General features: G+C 45.5%; 1 protein-coding gene across 1 annotated transcript; it reads right to left on the reverse strand.

Moving 5' to 3' along the window:
- Nucleotides 1–4,838: 4,838 nt before the first annotated feature.
- lrfn5b (leucine rich repeat and fibronectin type III domain containing 5b) lies at nt 4,839–17,088 on the reverse strand. Its single transcript, XM_062410729.1, has 6 exons — nt 17,016–17,088; nt 10,808–11,724; nt 9,877–10,051; nt 8,077–8,416; nt 6,663–6,963; nt 4,839–6,530 (listed from the first exon to the last, which is right to left on the reverse strand). The coding sequence occupies exons 2-6, from the start codon at nt 11,696–11,698 to the stop codon at nt 5,835–5,837; spliced, it is 2,403 nt and encodes an 800-aa protein (XP_062266713.1). The 5' UTR covers nt 11,699–11,724; nt 17,016–17,088; the 3' UTR covers nt 4,839–5,834.

Raw genomic sequence — 17,088 nt, forward strand, 5'->3', positions numbered from 1 at the left:
AGTCTTTTCATAAACTGCTTTATAATATTGTATTATAATGAACAGATATTTTTTTCCCAACTCTCAATTTTATTTTATTCGATATTTTATACTCACACTATATTTTGTATTTGTTTTTTACTGCTATTGTATTGGTCTCTGTATATTCCTGTTCTTTGCTGGTATGAATATTACAAAACCGGATTTCCCTCTTGATCGATTGAGTATTTTAGATTCCGTTAAATAATAATAATAATGATAATTATTTATTTATAATTAATTTCAGGATCCTTGTCACGTCCCCACACTGAAGTTGGAAGAAAAGACCTTGGCCATTGCATCTACATTTCAAATCAGCGACTGTACAGGGCTTTGATTGCCCTACACTTCACAAATGATGTAGAGCTGGTTAGATCAAACAACCTTTAAAGGCTTGTTTATGAAGAGCCACCTGACATTCTCAATTTTACCGAGCGGGCGTCTGTCCCGCTGGCTGCGTCGGATGACACCTGATCAAACAGGAGCTACGAGGCCACTTCAATGTTACTTTCTGTCCATATCCCCATGGTGCTCGCACGTATGCCGTATATGGCCAATTAGCGTGAAATTCATGTTAAATGTGACACCATGGTTTGATATCTCAACTCAACAGGAGCACTCAGATGAAATCACTCTGAGCAATAAATAGAATTAGCACTCAGATACGGAGTCAATTCATAATCCCAGTGTGAGCCGGTTATGAAAGCCGCGGAACAATGCAGATTTCAGTGTGAGGACGGAGAAATGATTCAGCTGTGGCCGGGAGGAAAAGCAGGCATGCGTGCAGTAACATGTAATAGTTTGGTACCGCTTAGTTTCTGTGCGATTTTCGGAGCAAAATAATGTGGCCCATGACCTCTCAACAGCTTCCTATCCTCCATTAGGCCTAGCAGAAGCCCGAAGCGATAACAAGATTAACATAAGCACTTTTAGTAAGTCACTGTGAAAGGGATCCTTAAAGAGGCTTAAACTGTCCCCCCCCTTCACCGGCAGCTGATACATAGTTGGGAGCTGCCTGGCACATCTGTCTGGCTGCCGCACTGTTCTCTCTAACACAAGCAAATCAATGTGAGATCCATCATTGGGGGACGCTCAGTGCACAGGCGGAGAGAAAACCACAGACAGGGAGGAAATCACTTCCATAGACGATAGGAGCTATCAGGCAAATGGGCAGAAAATGGTTCCTAATGGTGCCTGGTATGTCCGGTGTAAGCTGCAACCAGCCTCTTTGTCGTCCATCCCCCCTGGAGCATATGTAACTGTGAGAAGGAGCAGAGAGGAAGAGGAGGGAGCATCTGTTCGCTCAGCGTGGGAACCCCTCGGGGGGTGCGGCGCGATAGTCTGGGTTCATGTCAAAACCATATCTGGTGTCTGGTGCTGCCGGGATGATGCCATGTCATTTCTTTGGAAGCCACTCAGTCAGCATGCCTGGTGGGTGGCCTCCCCTCTGCCCACTCTCCAATGGGATCCCAAAAAAATGCTGCATCATTTTCTGCGCGTCTCCGTCTGGGGCTTTATCGAAACCCTGTTGGTAATCGAGACGTAGTTGACTCAAAAAGCTGAGGTCATAAAAAATGACTGTCTCCGAACTCTCCTGAACCGGCAAAACCAGGCGCAGGAGAACGCCGCTACAATTCAGCTTGTGGCAGTACAACTTGGTCATCAGCTTCAGTCGTGAGTTAGACGAGACAGTAACAGCTGGTGCTGAGTAAACAAGGAAGTCTTTAGATTTGACCATTTCAATTATCTCACCCCTGCCCAGCCTGCTGTTTTCCCAGAAACAGTGAACACATTCACTATTAATGAGCCATGATGTTCATCCTGGACCCATTTACTCCTCTCAATAATGCATAGTCTTCGGAATTGCCTGTGCATATTTTACATTGTGCCCACCCCCTCTCCCCCTTCCCCTGAGAGGAATATCACTGGTGTTTTGGTCGCATTTGCTATCTGGCCCCAGGCCCTCTCTCTCTGTGTACTCCCAGGGATAATACTTGCCAGGGATACAATGTCTCATGTGTGACTCTCTGACTAAGAGGGCCTGCTGCGTGGAGATAATGAAACATCGAGCTGCAGCACGCAGAGTGAAAGGTGTGAACACACTTGTTGAGGGACCTCAGTCTTCTTCAATTAAACATTCCTATTACTGTCGTGTCCAACTGTGATTCTAATGGGCTCTTCAGTTTGTTCAAATAGGCTCAATGATCTCTTTAAATAAGACAATTGACCACAAATTGGACACATCAATGCTCCCGATGTGATTTCCCCCCATCATCATGATCGTCATTAAAAGCAGGCAATTGTGGTATCGAGGGCCATGTTGGTTTAAGTGCGACGCTGTCGAGGGACTTCCAGTCAGAACTGAGGGAAACTCACACAAAGGAATGAAAAGCCCATTAGCGGTGACAGCCCAAAATGAATTTAATCCATGGAACATTGATGCTCCTGTTGAAAGAGAGAAGGGAAAAGGATCCGACCCTGGTGCATTCCAGCAGCACATCAAATCAGCCCAGACCTACAGGTGCCGACCCACAGACTGTGTTTGATGATGGACAACATGGCTGCCCCCCAAAAGTGAAGCCAAAGCCTCTCAATCGCCTCCTGCAGCACAGGATATAAATCATGCCTTCTCTATGTCAGTGAATGGGGCATGGACCAAACTGAAAGTAGACTTCTCAACTGATGTTTGTTTATGTGTTCATTTTTATGGTTTTTATTTGCTTATTTCATGCTACAACAATGGGGTGAAAAAACATTTTTAAATCGGTATTGTAATGGCAAGCAGTTAAATGTCCAATGCTTGAATATCATGCTTCAACTCTACGAAACAGCCAATGGTACAAAACGAGGGACGAGCTGGTGCCTCATTTTGGTTCGGCCTTCACCGTCTTCCCAGCCCACGAAGGCCGAGTCCTTTGTGGGCTGTGTAGACCACGTCCTCCAAAGTATGCCACCCCTGAATTGAGACATAGTCCACACCTTTCCAAATGTGCAAGATGGCAGCATTCGTATCCAAGATATTTTGGCTTCATTTTGTAATAGAAGGAGGAAGTTACGATGCAGCATCCATCTTTATATCCAGTCTATGGGCTGCATGTCTGTTTGCGAAAGGCAAGTCAGGATTGGCAGGTCCAGCTCTCAAGTGGGCCAGCAGGTGGGAGGTTGTTGATGGTGGGGGAGGTCAGAGTAGCTGTTCAGGAGCATGGTGAGACTATTACAGTTGATGCAAGAGACAGCAGAGAGGAGGGAGGGAAGTCAGACGGAGGAAACATGACGGGGATTTGGAAAGCGGGTTAGGCCACTGCAATGTTGTGAAGGGGAGCATCTGGTTCTGGCTTTGGTCCAAGGCCTCCGCGTCATGCCGCTTGCCGCCTGCACCTCCAGCACCTCCAGCAGAGGCCTATCACCCCTCGCTCAACGCACCCCCGCCCCTTCACCCCCTGTGTGAAGGTGAACTGAATACCGAGGAGCAAGAGGCTGCACGGCTAGCTTTACAAAGGATGTTCTTTTATTCTGTCTCCTGCACTCCTCTTTCTGTTTCACTCTGCATTCTCTCTCATTCTCCGCACCCCTGCCATCTTCCTCTCGTCTCTCTGTGAGCCGTCTCGCTTTCTTCTCCGCACCTCTCGCTCCCTCTTTTATTTTTTCATCATTACCCCTGCCTCCCGCCCTTCTTGACGTATTTGTTTCACCAAAAAAAAACCTCCGTCTACTCCTCTCTGCTTCATCCCCCCCCCCCTCTCTCTCTCTCTTTCTCTCTCTCTCTCTCTCTCTCTCCAGAAATGCATCTATTATTAACATAAACTTCTGGCTCTCGCCAGAGACTGGACCGATCAGGACAAGCATTTTAATCACTCATAATGAGCAGGAAATAATGAATAAAAGTCCTTGAATCTAGCCTGTTTGGTTGACAGCAATTAATTTATGTCTTGCTGTATATGTGTAACTCATCTTAACAGGTTTACCCTGCATAACATTGTATTTTTAACATATCCGCCGTTTCCCCCAAGGTTTCATGCTCTGAGAAGAATACCAGTGCACGTATACAAAAATCAATCAGGCAGCATCCAAGCTCCGCACTACAGAGTGGCTGAGAGCTTGTATTCCCGCAGATAATGAACACCATGTCAGTGCTGCTATCAGGCCGACGTTACTGTAACTGTAGAATTAGTTGTTCATGGGCTCCCACTGTGGAGCTTGTGTGTAACTTCTGCTGCTGCAGGTTCCTGCAGTAATGGCGGACATCCGAGGTCAGAGGCACAACATTGTCAGTCGAGATTCACAGGCAAGAAACGTCCCCTGGTTTTTACGGTGGGGGTTTCTACGAGACGTCTCAAACAAACAAATTAAAGGAAAACACAAAATGCAAGAGCCACGCAAATGAAACCTACCACAAAGGAGGTGAGTGACAATGGATGTTGACAATCAAACGAGTTACTGGATGTATGAGTCAAGTGAACCAACGTCTGTGTGACATCTGTATGAGTCAGTCCTGCTTATTTCAAGGTCAACATTAGCTGTTACCCATTTCTGATATGGTTTTGTTCCCATTGTGTGGCTTGAGAAGTTGTGTTGTGGCTTCAGCATTCATGTTGTGGCTTTTCCATTTGTGTTGTGGCTTCAGCATTCATGTTGTGGCTTTTGCATTTGTGTTGTGGCTTCTGCATCCATGTTGTGCCTGTTGCACTTGTGCTGAGGCGTTAACGGTCATGTTTTCTGTTAATGCGCTGGTGTGAGACATTTCCTGACGTGTGGGGAAAAGTTTGGAGGGGGGGCATTCACAAGGCGAAAATGAGATCAAATTGAGCGCGTCCCTTTTATCACTGGTTTATTTATACTGGTAAACATCAAACAGAAACAACAGCAAAATCAAGAGCTGGCGTCCTTCCATACGTATGATTATCGTTTCTCTTACATCAACAAGATAATTTACAATGGTTGTCACCGTCTGTAAGTAAAAAATATGGAAATGAACCACGCCCCTGGATGGAGTTCTCTTGTCATAGAAGATTACCTCGCTGCACCTGTCACGTCGTCCATGTTGGTGCAATTGTTGCTCAAATCGGTCGTGACAGGAATCCTATCGCAGTAGAGTCTTTATGTAATTATGTGATAAGAATGTATCGATTCAAACCGGAGGGCAGTATTAGGCTGAGTCGACTTGTGCCACAAATATGCTGCATTGTGCTGTGTCTGGGAGTGATGGTGAGGTGGAGATGGAGCGCTGTCTTTCTGTCTGTCTACTACATTCTGTTCCAACACCTCTGGGATGTAAAGCACATTCGTAATCTCTCCAAACCACCGGCAAGTTAATTAAGTCACATGTCATCATGTTTCTGTAGAGCTGGAGACAAGAATCATGTTCAGAGATTGTATCATTTTAAGTAACAGGCAATGAGACTGTGAGTATACTAACCCCACCCTCTGCATGTTTCCTGCTTTGTTATAATACAGTGTCGAGGTTACTGCATTCAATACCATATGAACACTTATGGTTGTAATGAGATATACAGTATCTCACACAACTAAAAATTTTTTTACATGACATTGTTTTATACATTGTTGTGCCTTTTGTCAGAGTTCGATCAAGTGTCGTTATAAAGAAGACTTTGATAGGTTATAAGGTAGAAAACAAACGTGAAATGTTTCCCACGACCCTGTGTGCCTGCCTTGCCCTCAGATATATGAGAGAAGCTTACAGGTCCCTCAGTAGAGAGCGCAAAGCTCAAAACAAGGCATTAAATCCCTGTCTGTTCCTCGACGGGCCACAAATCCGATCCAAAAAAAACAAGAAGTCACAGGTTATAAACTCCAAATCATAAAGTGCTCTCCAGAAGCCACTCAGACCTGGAGAGCTTGTCCCTGGCCCTGTGAATGTTTGTTGTGCTCTCGAGCTGCGGAAGCTCCACGCTCATCGACAGGCTGCGTTTGGAGCGCAGGCTGGCCCCGGTTTTGGGGTAGGCTACATAGCAGTGCTCCCTGTACGAGTCCGTGTTGAGGGAATGCCTGCGGTTCACCCTCACCGCCCCTGCAGGTACAGTCATGTAATGCTGTCGGGGGGGCTGGTGTGGCCGCGGAACCATGGGGATGGCGGTCCAGTTGGTGGGCTGGCCGGGAATAGCCAGAGCGACGCTGGGTGCCATTTTAACCTCCGATGAGTTATTGCGGTTCATGTTCTCAAGCTCAACATCTGCCTGAGCTTCAGACCGGTGAGCCTCTGAGGGTTTTGGTGGGGCAAAGGAACGTTTGGGCCTCGGGGCACCTGGGGAGGCCGGGTGCCAGCTGTGGCTGGCAGCGGAGGAAGAGACAGTGCAGTCAGGGACAGTAGGTTTGGTAGAGGCTACAGCTGGCGGTCGTTGCTTGTCTGGCTCTGGTGGAGGCAAGGACACTCTGAGGCACTCCTTGTCATTCTTTTCCGGACGTAGAACTTGCTTGGAGAGGGACTTGGGGATCCCACAGCCCTGTAGCTGTCCATCACTGCTCAGTGACCGAATATCCCCCATCTCCAGAGCCTGACATGACAGGAGACAAGCAGGGGAACAAAAAACGGGGTGAGGGCGCTTTTTTTAGACACCTCTGTTTCAATATCAGCAAAGATAATGAAGAGAAAAAGAACAAAACAGAGGGAGTCATGCCAAACCGACCTTATCTGCATCTCCTTGGTTACACACCCGGTAGCGCACAATGAGGAAGATAATAAAAGCCAGAACTGAGGCCACAATAATCCCTCCGATAATAACCACAATGGTGCCGCCGAGAAACTGGGACTGCATGAAATGGCATCTCAGGTACTGCGGCTCGGTGGTGAAGTGAATGCAGCCGATCACCCTGGTGGCAGTCAGTGAGGTCACCTGGTCGTCATAGATTGCCAGCACGCACAGGTCGTATTGGGTTCCAGCCGCCAGGTTGTTTACCAGGATGTCTTTACTGGTCGGAGGAATCATTCTGGAATAAAAAAAATAAACAAAGAAAAAGCTTTGTGAGTTCCGACACAGATTAGAGAGGGTTAAATGAAATGAGAGAGAAGCAAATCAGATAATCTGTTTTATTGTTTCGTGACGATAAAATTACATGACAGTCCTTAATCTCTCAGGGGGCTATTTAAGATCTGTCTAGGCAGAAATCTTTTGTGACATTTGGGTTATTCTCACTGCAACATTACGGAAAAAAGGTTGCTTTCAGTAGCCACCATTTGTCTCCCTCATAACTTCTAAATTAGAAAGTAATAATTTATGGTCAAAGTTCATATGGAAAAAAACTCGTCTCAACAACAATCTCTTCATACCACATTGATTAACACTAAATATGGAGCGAAAGAACTGAGAGATGAAAGAAGTCTGTGTCGGAGGCTTCCTCAAATGGACGTGTGCAAAGCGTCTGATTGTCCTTTGTAAAACACCGGTTGACTCCTCTTTCATCTTCTTATCGGGCCGCAGCTTAGTGCTGACACTCGGTTTTGATTTTGTTGATTAAGCATTATCAAGGTTTTGCACATAGCAAATGGTACACTCCGGCGAGGGAGGATTACGAGTGGAAGAATCAGGAGTCAGTTACAGTGCATTAGTCTGTCTTTCTGATGGGATTTAAAGAAGCCACAAATAATCACTCTGACAGTCAGGTCCAGTTCTTAATGACTAAATATCCAAAGGGATTTGAGCATTTTAAAGTAGGCTAATAAGGTAAAACAAGAGTCATGGGACTGGGATATGATTCCAATCAGTTTAATCTTATTTGCATGCGTTAAGGCTCGGATGTTTGTTTATGAGATTAAATAGCTTTGTTGTACAAGTATTATTTTAGAAAAAGTGAATTTCCATAAATGTATCTATTTATTTAATTTCTCGCGGGTTTATTCTGATGTATTTTTATTTGGATATATGTGTTTATACATGTATTTGTTTTATTTTGGACTGCTTAGGGTTCTCTCTGTATTTCTGAAGTTGCCAATGTGAGTGTTATTGTTTAAAAACGATTTTTAAATTAAAAAAGAGCATGTTCTTCAATATGAAATGTTATGGTGTTTATTAATACAGCAGCTTCAGAGTAACGTCTCCTCACCTGTACACCAGCGAATCGTCGTATGACCCGTTATATTGGATCTGGAACATGCGAATTCCAGGGATACTCCTCTGGAAGTTAAACTTGACCAGGGCCGAGGTGGACGTGGCCTCTGCAATTACCACTTTCTTCTCCGGGCTCGTCTTCGTGTTCCCCAGGGGAACCCCTCCTCCGGCGTCTCCAGCGCCTGTCTTGGTCACCGTGGCGATATCTGATGATCCGGGGTCGGGCTCCTGCTCTGCGATTGTACTGTTGGTGATGTGAGGGAGTTTAGCGATGACCAGGTCCACGATCTGCTGGGCCTCGCCGGCTGGGTTGGAGGCCACGCAGGTGAAGGAGCCTGGGGAACAAACTAATCAGATTAGCACTCGCCCTCATATTTATTATAATTATGATCATTAGCATTAAATCAGTATTAAGACAATCTAATCATTGTCAATCATATTTGTGAAATTGGTTGAACATTTCTCATCCGTGTTACAAATACAAAGATTACAAAGACAGATAGTATACAGCTCAGCACTGGATGTTTATGTGGACCAGCCCTTGGCCAACTCAAGACCAGAGCTGGCCCACACCTGGCCCAGATAAAAGAAATCAGATCTGTTCCAGAATTGGCCCGTTGTGCCAACAGACACCGGTCCAAGCCTGTTCTGCGGATCCTACACCTGGCCCAGATCTGTCGCTCATTTTGTAGCCATTTGGCTCCAATATAGATTTTTTGAAATATTTAATATTAGTACTGAACACATTTCAAGCTTCTAAACATATATATGGATGTTACACACCCATCAGTTGTAGGCTAGCCAACCCGAAGATGCTAGCTGTCATGTGTGATTGTGTCAGTGTATGTTTTTGAATTCAACTTAGTCTTTGACTGAACTCACCAGAAACTTCCCTCTGTTATTTCCCTCCAGTGTCTCTCTCCCTCCTTTTATCTCTAATCTCTGTACGTCTCAGACTCAGATTCACACAGCCCCGGGATAAGTGCACATTTTTACTCGAGCTTAAAAAACGTTTCAACTCACATAGACGTGTCTCCACATGTATTTACACTATCCTGGGAAGAATTGTGTGTCTGTGTCTTTTCATTGAATTTGTGTGTAACTCCCAATGTATTTGTTCTGCCTGGGCTCACACTGGGCAACGCTGTGCTTGGCTTAGCGTAGCATAATGATTAGAACGAGAGGGAAACAGTTGGCATGGCCAAACACCTGTAAAGCCAGATTTTCCTCAAGTTGTATCTATTTATTTCTTAGTTCATACAAAAACAAGTCTAAAATTGATTAAGTCTGGTTTTACAATAATTTGTGTGCTTTACTTTTTCCTGGCACAGAGCAGTGAATCCCGGGATGATTGCCATCACTGTAAGATTTCCTGTCAATCAGTGGAGGCTCCAAAAAGTAATTATCCTTTGTCTGGCACATAACCTGGTGCCAAACCAAAGTGTGTTGCAGCTCCCATTAAAGAGCAAAGCTGAGGTAACTAAGCTAAGCTCCTAAACAACTGGAACCAGCTTATTGTTTTAACAACAGGCAAAGTCTTGATAAAAAAAAAAAAAAAGAGCATCTCTTTAAAGCTTCTGGAGCTTTTCATTTCAAACAACTACTAAATCATACCTTCATCAAGTTGAAAAAGCCTCTCTTCATTCTATCTATGACTTTAATCATTCTTCCACACTTCAACATTACCACCTGAGGCAGACAAATAGACTCGGGCCTATAGGCTTCTGCATACGCAAACAAAAATACTTTTGTCGAATCAACAAAACAAGCACAGCCACCGGGGGTGTAAACAGACCAGAGTCCTTCACGGTGCTGATGAGGATGTCCAACGTGCCGTCTGTGTGGACCGTGGCCCTGGAGGAGTTGGACATAAGGCGGCCATCAGGGGCGATCCAGTGGATGATGGGATCGGGGTCGCCCCTGGCCTTGCAGCGCAGAGTCACGCTCTGACCCTCCAAAGCTCGCAGCTCCTGAGGCAGAGGGAGGCAACGTAGTTAGCAGGAGGACCTCGGCATATGCTAAACACACAGTGATAATGCACTGCTTCCTAAAACTGAAAAACAACTGGACTGACAACATCCTCTGTCTGTATAACATATAACAATTAATGCCTTTTTGGAGATGTTGTGTTTTAGTGCTTTATTCCATCTAAACATAATCAAACAATTGATCATTGTCGTGATATTGGATTATCATGATTTCGAAGGCACGATTATCAACATGACAGCAAATTGCAGTGTGTATGAGTCCAGGATAATTCCCCATGTAGTTATGCAAAGGAGGTCTGGTGAATGTAAATGAGTCGATATAGCTGCAGTTATTTGGCAACGGTTTGATCATAATTTTGTTTGGATGCTTGAATCAAGGGCTAAATCACTGAAAGCTTTTGCTGTGTAAGAAGAGCTTCTGTGTGGATCCATCATAAACCTGCAAATAGCTTTATTAAAATGATAGCTGAAGATCCTGCTAAAGAACGTCTCTGAAAACTCCCCACAGATCACAGTTTGATTAGATTTGTTGGAGTATGTATTTTACAATATTCAGATCAGTGTCCAACCCACAAGTGGTGTTAGACACCTCTGGGTCTCAAAGCTAATATTTGGTGTGTCAGTCAGAAAGCACACAAAGTGCCACCTTGGATTGACAGAGGAGGAATTCAATATCTCGCTCAGACAGTTTAACAGAAGTAAGTGTTATGTCTTAGCAGTTAAATGCAGAGGTTGTACCTGAGAGTGCCTGGTGATGAGAGGGGGCTCACACAGGAACTCTTCCTCTGAGACGGTCCAGAAGTAGCGTCCAGCAAGGTGTTGCGGTGAAGCGCAGGTCTCCAGATCATCCTCCCTCCGCAATCTCCGAAGCCAGAGCAGCTCACAGTTACATCTCAGAGGATTCCCTCCAAAGCTCAAGGCGAAAGACAAAGGCCCCATTATCCCAGAGTTTGCCAGGACCCCTGCTCTTTGGAAAACGGGGTCAGGAGGAAGCTTCTGGAGCTTGTTGGAGGTCACATCCAGCCGTTTGAGCTTCTGCAGCCCAGAGAAGGTTCCTTCTGGGATGTAGCTGAGCATGTTGTGGTCTAAATTGAGGGTGTGAAGACTGGGCATCCTCTGGATTGCCACCCATGGTGCGCTTTCCAAGTTGTTGTAAGATAGGTCCAGCTCCTCCAGTGCCGTGAGGTCATTGAAGGCCCCGATATGGATGTGTGTGAGTTGGTTGTTGTTCAGGATGAGGTGGTGCAGCTTGGACATGCCACTGAAGGTGTCGTTGGTGATGCGGGCTAGCCGGTTGCTGTCGAGGTGAAGAGCTCGTAGGTTCTCTAGGTCTTTGAAGGCATGAGGCGCAATGGTGCCAATAGTGTTCCGAGAGAGGGTCAGGTCTACCAGCCTGGTCATGTTAGCAAAGTCCTTGCGTTTGATGCTGGTTACAAAGTTATCCCCGAGACGCATCTCCACCGTGTGCCTATCGATGTTCGGGGGCACAAACAGCAGCCCCTTCTTGTCGCACAAAGTCGCCAGGTTGGGGTTGAGCATCTGGCAGACGCAGCGTTTGGGGCAGACTTGAACTTTGTGGGCTTTGACAGCGACCCCGAGAACTATCAGGTAAACCAGGAGAGACTCCATTTGGCTTGTCAGTCAGGTTAATACACCTAGAAAAGATCAATTCAAAGAGGGAGAAAAAAAGAAAGACAATCTATTTATAAAACTGTGATGTGTATCATCTTCATCAGATTGTAATTTCTATAGCTGGGTAATCACACAGGCACTGACAAATCCCTCCTTAAAAGGGGAACTGGGGGATTCTGCTGTGTAAAGTCAAAGCTTTTCCGCTAGATTTGAAACACATATCACTGCCAGCTCACAGCAAGATTCACAGGGTCCAAATTCTGAGCAGGAAGCTAAGCGACTCCAAGGCGGAACAATAAATGCTGCGCAATTAGACATGAAACTAATTAGTCACCTGCAGTCTTGAGAGTGAAGCATCCTCAGTAATCATGTGTGCTGTTTATGACAGTTCTCAGTTTTTGCCTCTGCCCCCCTTCTCATACTTTTTTGATAAGATAATACCAGCCCTTTTGTGTTTGTGTACAGAGGGATGAAAGTCTAGACTGACAGGCCAGGGCCTCATCAGAATTAGACTGATCTCCCAGGATCATATCGCCAATAGGAAAGGGCTGATTGAACCCAGTGCCTCAGCGAGGATGTGCTATGCCGCGCTATTGATTTTCTCTCTGCTCTCTCTCTTGCTGCTACTCTTACTTATCACACGACTGAGATGGGGGGATAAGGAGGGATCCATTTGATGAATCCTGAGACCTTGTCAGGGATATAGCATGTCATGAAACTAAGAATCTGGAGATCAGAACTCTCCAGGTGCACAGCGAAATGTTCCCCGAGCGAGAGCAACATTAATTGTGATTATATTTACCAAGCTGAAATTTAGTGTCGCTTTGGTTAAGCATGTAATATTTAGCCCTGTGGATGTCCCCGGTTCCAGCACACGGAAAAGAACACCATTGAAAACATACAGTACAAGCAGAGCAAGGGACTCTAACCCAGGGCAGTAGTAAAAATCCAAAAGCTCAACTTTAAATACCAAAGAGAATGACTCGTTTATGAGTATAGCTTTCTGTGGTCTGCTGGTAATGCATCCATTGTTGGCATTGGGTCTGGGAGAGTGTGCATGAAAACCTTTGCCTCAGCAAAGAGCCTGCCAGCTGAGCACCTTTATGCTTGAAAAGCTTTTGTGGCTCTGGGGGCCAGGACACACAAGTCACAAGTCACGGTGTAATAACCCTGACAGCCGAAATATGAGGAAAATACCATAAGAGTAAAAGCAAACATCAGACGGGAAAGAAGTGACACGCTGCCATCTGGGGGCATCTTTTGAAGGAGGCCTGATGGCAGCCGCTGACAACAGCTCATTTTGATGGGTGGGAAAAAAAAATTTCAGGAAGGCAAGGGAGAGGTCGCCTTAAAATGGCCCATAATAGCACTGGGCGGAAAGATATCATCGGAGCGAGCATTCAGGGTGTGACATTTTCATGAATACTGTTGATCACGCAGCAATGAATCAATGTCTCTTACAGCCTTAATTTTTACAAGGGGACAACTTTACCAAGTCACACAGCAGTCCCATTAGGTGGAATGCAGCGATGCAGCGATCTGCCTCTCTGTAAAAGTGGCAGATGACTTCAGTTAGCTGCAAAGCTATGTGTACGGGCTTCCAAGTACCTGCTGGGAAAGTTCAATTCCCAGACCTACTTCTATGTGCGTGTGCATGCGTAACAGAGGATAGTCTAGAAAAGCCGAGGTGTTCACGAGTGGGTTTATGTCGGTGTGCCAACCGCCTTCTGCTCTGACTCTGAATGGCAAAGCCTCTGGAAGTGCAATGAGGCAGAGAGGACCTGCTCCTTCCAGGCTCGAATGGCGCCGAAGACGTGATATTGATTCACTCTGTGGAGATGGGGCTTTTTTCGTCTGTGAAAACTCAGCCGAACGTGAAGAGAATGGCTGCAATGGTAATCCCTACCAAATTTGTTCTGCGAGGACAAAAGGACAGCCCCTTGTCGCTGAGACGGGGCAGGAAATATCTGTCGCCGTCTCCCTAATTTGCATTTAATTATGGGGGATTCATGCCGATTTGCATAACAGGTTGCACTCATCAGGTACATGAACAAATAAGCAGATAATCAATCAATGCATTCATCAATCACGTACTTCATCTTTAAATGTCACACCCCCGGACAATCATTATCCTTCAGTTTGGGTTGTTCATTATGATGAGACGACTTGGGAGGGCCACACATAAACAAGAAAAAAGAAAATCTACTGATTCATTAACCATAATCCCTTTCTTAGTCAATCAGATGTTTGTCTATTACCTCTGAGTAGGTATTTTTCCCCCTCAGAGAACAGAACAGACTGACAGCACACACCCACGCACACACACACACCAGTGGGTGGATTTGTCCCTAATAGAGTTTGCTCACTATACAACAACCCCCAGCCATGGAGACAGACATTCATGCACAGCAGAACCAGTATACTGTAGCAGAGGATATCTATGGTCTCCCTGGGGTAGCATTCGCTAAGAAAAGCCTTACGCAGCACAGTGCATGCCAATCGGCCGGTGAGGTCACAGGGAATATGTTTTCAGATAGTCTAACTTATGCTGGAGCTCATGTGAGAGAGCCTCTGCAATCCAGGTCCGGGCGGGGAATCAGGGAAAGCCGAGCCTGCGAGGGCAAGTTAATGAGATGGGGTCTGCTTGGTATGCCTCCGTGCAGGTCGACATGTTGGCACATAGCAGCATCTCAGCATGCAGTGTCTCACCTGGTTTACATGTGGGGGAAAGGCAGCTGGACGTGCGCTACTGCCAAAAATAAGCTCTGTTGTGTCAGGGAGGTAAACTGATGCTGCAACGTGATGGTAAAATGGTATCGGCAGAGCGGTGAAACGGGTCCTCGGCCTGCCTGCTTTATGAGACTCAATGGAGCTGCAGCATCGGCCGAAGTGGATCATATTTTGACTGGGGTGGTAGAAATTCTATTTTACCAGGTAAATGCTCATGTAGCCCGAGTCCAAACACCCTGACCAAATATTGATGCTGTTATGGGCTGTCCAACTCACACATCTGTGTTTGTGCTTGTGGGTATGTACTGTGACACCCTTTTCCTACAGAGTCTGCCAATGTTAGAATACGATAGCTCTTGGGTGACAGCCTTGATGCCATGGCAACACAGAAAACGTCAGTTTTTTGGTGAGATGCAATCAGTGGCTCATTTTCAGATTACCTAATAATAATATTTAGAACAAAGAGTCCTATCTGGAGGGAAAAGGGGTTGGTTGAAGGCCAGATGAGAGCCATTGTACCGTTTATGACACTGGCGATGGGAGGAAAGGAGATCGTACACTCAGCTAATTCTGTATTGGATTCAGTGTTTGGACAGACTGAATGTAATAAAAACCTAAATGGAGATCTCCATTGATGGTATGTGTGTGTGTGTGTCGAGGTATTACTCATGTTGTGGGGACCTAAAACTGCTTACACAATCACATTATGGGGACTTATTTTGGGGACAAAAAGCACATCTCCATAATTTCAATTATTATATTTTAGGTTATATTTAGGTTAAGGTTAAGGTTAAGGTTAGGTTTAGGTTAGGTTAGGTTAGATTAGGTAAGTAGTAAATATGGTTAACTCTAGAGTAAGTCACCAGGAAATCTATGTAAGTCATTGTAACGTCCTCTAAAGTCATGGAGACACAAATTTTTGTGTGTGAGTGTGTGTGTGTGTGTGTGTGTGTGTGTGTGTGTGTGTGTGTGTGTGTGTGTATATGCAGCCAGAAGGATAGCATCAATAGAAGAGCTGTTCATCAACATTGCAAGTGTTTTGCTTCATATATTATTACTGGAGTCCCTTCAATATTATAGGAGCTGCTGTCTATACTGGCCAGAAGAAATGAACGCTGATCACTGATGTTGGATCTTAATACTTGGAACATTGTGGAGTGCGAGGATGAGGGGCTTATGTCCCTTGGATGCTCTCTGAATATCAATACATCCCATTCAATTGAATATTCTCCACATTAGGGGCCCGTGGGTCTGTGGATTTCCCACATCTGCCAATTCCCAGGTGTAATTTCAAGTACAGAACATTTAAGAACAATCTGAAATCCCTGCCTGTCTTTGTGATAACACCGTGTCTGTATTACAGGGGCTTTTTCTTCATGTCACAGTCTGAATGAGGGGAAACAAGGACAGCCAGAACAAAATCCATGGTCAGAGTACCTACTGGCTCATTTCCCCTCTTTCATAGACCCTCATATTTTCCACCCAACACAGCAACAAAATAACTAAATAATGTATAGTCCTCTCCCCTCATTCTGTTGTGTAATCAAAAAAGCGACCCTCTTACAGTAAAGGCACCAAATATGGACCATGCATGTGTGTGTGTGTGTGTGTGTGACAAACAATCTCAGATCTTCGGGAGAAACCCTTCTTCGGCCAGAACACAAAAAAAGCTTAATATGTGGCAAGCAGGATAAATTTGGGTCAGTGAGTTTGGAGCGGGTCTGCAGAGGTGCCGAGGAAGCACATATCACCTTTGTGTGTGTGTGTGTGTGTGTGTGTGTGTGTGCTATCAGCTGAAAGGTAGCAGCACACACAAGCTACATCAGTGAGTGCATTAACGCAGCAGTCGGAGCAAATAGAGGCAGCAAAATGAGGCGTGAGCCTGGTTTCACTGGTTATAGCAGTTGCAAAGCTGCCTCGAGCACTCATGAATAATAAGATGTGTGATAACTAACACTAGAAAGGCGAGATCAGTGACACCCTATGTAACAGAGAAGGAGAAAACGTCTCCAGGACCACATTCTCACCTGTCTTCATCAGTCATCCCATATACTAATCATATTATCATGTTTTACTTAGGCTTATTTAGACTTGATCTCTGCCTAATGGCTGATGTATTATTTGCCTATCAGCAAGGGGGCTTAGCCACAGCACAGACTGTCACATAGTATTGCCTATCCTCTGTTGATCAGGGAAAGAATGGCACGATAAAACACATCTGCACATCTTAGATCTGGATCTTATCCTGCATGAGGCTCGTACATCCAACAGAGGGCTGAATAATGGCCACATCAGATTCTCACGTTCACCTGTAGGAGAGAAAAAAACCCAGCACAGGATGCAGCCGAGCGGGGACTAAATATAAAAACTGTAATCTGACAGTGGTTCCTCGGCAACAAAAATTCTGACCTTGCGGTGCAGGGGTCCTGCTGGTGGGTTCAACAGCCCCCATGTCACAAGAGGGGGGACATGTAAACCCCTTCAGATTTGGGGGGTCCTAGGAGAACTACTTAAAGTGAATACCCCCCTCCCCAAAGGAGTTGCTGCGATTCACACCAATGGCATCCTGAAATATTGAACTTACCTTGCAGATGGAACATCAAGTCAAGTCAGAGGAGGAGGAGGAGGGTGGGTTTGAGCTGCTTTCCTCCCAGAGG

The sequence above is a fragment of the Platichthys flesus genome, chromosome 18 (genome assembly GCF_949316205.1).
Source record: "Platichthys flesus chromosome 18, fPlaFle2.1, whole genome shotgun sequence".
Classification (NCBI taxonomy): Eukaryota; Metazoa; Chordata; class Actinopteri; order Pleuronectiformes; family Pleuronectidae; genus Platichthys; species Platichthys flesus.